The 2,646-nt window shown below is 62.8% G+C and overlaps 1 protein-coding gene across 1 annotated transcript; it reads left to right on the plus strand.

The window, feature by feature from the left end:
- Window position 1: 1 nt before the first annotated feature.
- RBM15 (RNA binding motif protein 15) lies at window positions 2-2,640 on the plus strand (the record flags this gene model as incomplete). Its single annotated transcript, XM_010724307.2, has 1 exon — window positions 2-2,640. A coding segment is annotated over one exon (2,490 nt), but the record flags the coding sequence as incomplete, so codon positions are not given.
- Between the last annotated feature and the right edge of the window lie 6 nt (window positions 2,641-2,646).

The following is a 2,646-nucleotide window of genomic DNA, read 5'->3' on the forward strand; positions in this document are numbered from 1 at the left end:
GGCCCAGTCGTCCTCCTCGTCCGAGGCGGGCAGCGGCGGGGAGTACAAGACGCTGAAGATCAGCGAGCTGGGCTCGGCTTTGAGCGACGAGGCGGTCGAGGACGGGCTGTTCCACGAATTCAAACGTTTCGGCGACGTGAGCGTTAAAATCAGCCGCCTCCCGCCCGGCACCGGCGCTGCTGATGAACGCGTGGCTTTCGTCAACTTCCGCCGGCCCGAGGATGCCCGAGCCGCCAAGCACGCCCGCGGCCGTCTCGTGCTGTACGACCGCCCGCTGAAAATCGAGGCTGTCTACGTTGGGAGCGGCGGTGGGAGCAGCCGGAGGCGGAGCAGCCGTTCGCCGGCGCTGCTGGATAAGGAATCTCCGTACGGAACGACCGCCGTGGGGTTGGCGGCGGCGGCGGCGGCTGTCCGGCATCCTGCAGCCGGGGCGACGCAGCGGGCTTTGTCCCCCGCCGGCAGCGGTGGGGCTTTGGGTTATCGGGACTACAGGCTGCAGCAGCTCGCCTTGGGCCGCCTGCCGCCTCCGCCCCCTCTGCCCAGGGAGTTGGAGAGGGAGAGGGACTATGGGGGTTTTTATGAAGCGCGAGTGCGGCCGGCCTACGGGCTGGAACGGGTGGCCAGCGTGGCGGCTGCTGGGGGATTCCGTGGAGGAGGAGGTGGTGCTGGAGCTGCTGGCGAGGAGGAGATCAGCCCCGAGGATGACCAGAGAGCCAACCGCACGTTGTTCCTGGGCAACCTGGACATCACCGTGAGCGAGACAGATTTACGCCGAGCTTTTGACCGTTTTGGGGTCATTACTGAGGTGGACATCAAAAGGCCGGGGCGCGGGCAGACCAGCACTTATGGTTTTCTTAAATTTGAAAATCTGGACATGGCGCACCGGGCCAAGCTGGCCATGTCAGGAAAGGTGCTCTTGCGCAACCCTATCAAGATCGGGTATGGTAAAGCCACTCCAACTACCAGGCTCTGGGTGGGTGGTCTCGGGCCCTGGGTGCCCCTTGCCGCCCTGGCCAGGGAATTTGATCGTTTTGGCACCATTCGTACCATCGATTACCGCAAAGGTGATTCGTGGGCCTACATCCAGTACGAGAGCCTGGATGCGGCGCAGGCGGCGTGCACCCACATGCGCGGCTTTCCCTTGGGTGGGCCGGACCGCCGCCTCCGCGTAGACTTTGCGGATACCGAGCATCGGTACCAGCAGCCCTACCTGCAGCCCCTGCCTTTGCCACCTCCTGCTCATTACGAGCTCGTGGCAGAGGCGGCTGCTTTTGGGGCTCACCGGGGAGCCCCGCCCGATCCGCTTCGGGGGGCCCGGGACAGGACGCCACCGTTACTCTATAGAGACCGTGACAGAGACCTTTATCCCGAGACAGAGTGGGTGCCACCCCCACCCCCTGTACGGGACAGGAGTAACCGAGCAGCTGCCTACGACCCACTGGAAAGCCTAGAACGCCGTCGGGATGGTTGGTCCTTGGAGCGGGACCGAGGGGAGCGGGAGTTGGGCACTAGTAGGGATCAGCCTAGGAAAAGGAGGCTGGCCGAGGACGGAGGCCGGCACTTGGACCGCTCTCCGGACAGCGAGCGCTCCTCTTCCTCTCGGAAGCGTCACTGCTTGACCACGACCACACCGCCGGACCGCAGCCCCGAGCTCGTCGGAGGGAGGGAGCGTTACAGCAGCGACCCGGAGCGCTCATCGTCCCGCTTGCTCCTCTTGGAGCGGCCCTCTCCCATCCGGGAGTCACGGAGGGGCAGCTTGGAGAGGGGTCAGAATGAAAAGCGTGACCGAAAGAATTCCGCTGAAAGGGAGCGGAAACATCGCACTTCTGCAGCAGCTGCTGCACAGGAGTGCAAAAGCCCGGCCAAAAAGGATGAACGTGCTGCAGAGGGAGGCGGTGGAGGCTCTCGCCTCAAACCTCCACCTCAGAAACAGCAGCAGGACGGAGCGTCGCAGGCTGGGGGAGCCCCCAAGCTGTGCTTGGCGTGGCAGGGGATGCTTCTGCTGAAGAACAGCAATTTCCCGTCCAATATGCATCTGCTTCAGGGGGACCTCGGAGTTGCCAGCAGTCTCCTTGTGGAGGGAGCGACTGGTGGGAAAGTAGCTCAGCTCAAGATCACCCAACGTCTTCGTCTGGACCAGCCCAAGCTGGATGAGGTGAACCGCCGCATCAAGGTGGCTGGTCCCAATGGCTATGCCATCCTTTTGGCCGTGCCTGGCACATCAGACAACCGCTCCGCAGCCGGGGCTGGCGAGGCCACCACCTCCACCCAGAGGCCGCTCAGGAATCTGGTCTCTTATCTAAAGCAAAAGCAGGCTGCTGGGGTGATCAGCCTCCCTGTGGGGGGCAACAAAGACAAGGAGAACAGCGGGGTCCTGCACGCCTTTCCGCCCTGCGATTTCTCCCAGCAGTTCCTGGACTCCACGGCCAAGGCGCTGGCCAAATCAGAGGACGACTATCTGGTCATGATCATCGTCCGTGGGGCATCCTAAGGCCCTCGTGTGCTCTGTACCCAACCCTGCCTACTCCTCCACACAGCCCCTCCAGCGTGCGCCAGGTGCTATGGGATACAGCCTTAGCCAGCCCTGTCGTTATTTTAAATTAGATCTTTGTTTGTAGGTGACTTTCCTTGCCCATTTTTTTTTTT

This window comes from Meleagris gallopavo, chromosome 28, assembly GCF_000146605.3.
Source record: "Meleagris gallopavo isolate NT-WF06-2002-E0010 breed Aviagen turkey brand Nicholas breeding stock chromosome 28, Turkey_5.1, whole genome shotgun sequence".
Lineage (NCBI taxonomy): Eukaryota > Metazoa > Chordata > Aves > Galliformes > Phasianidae > Meleagris > Meleagris gallopavo.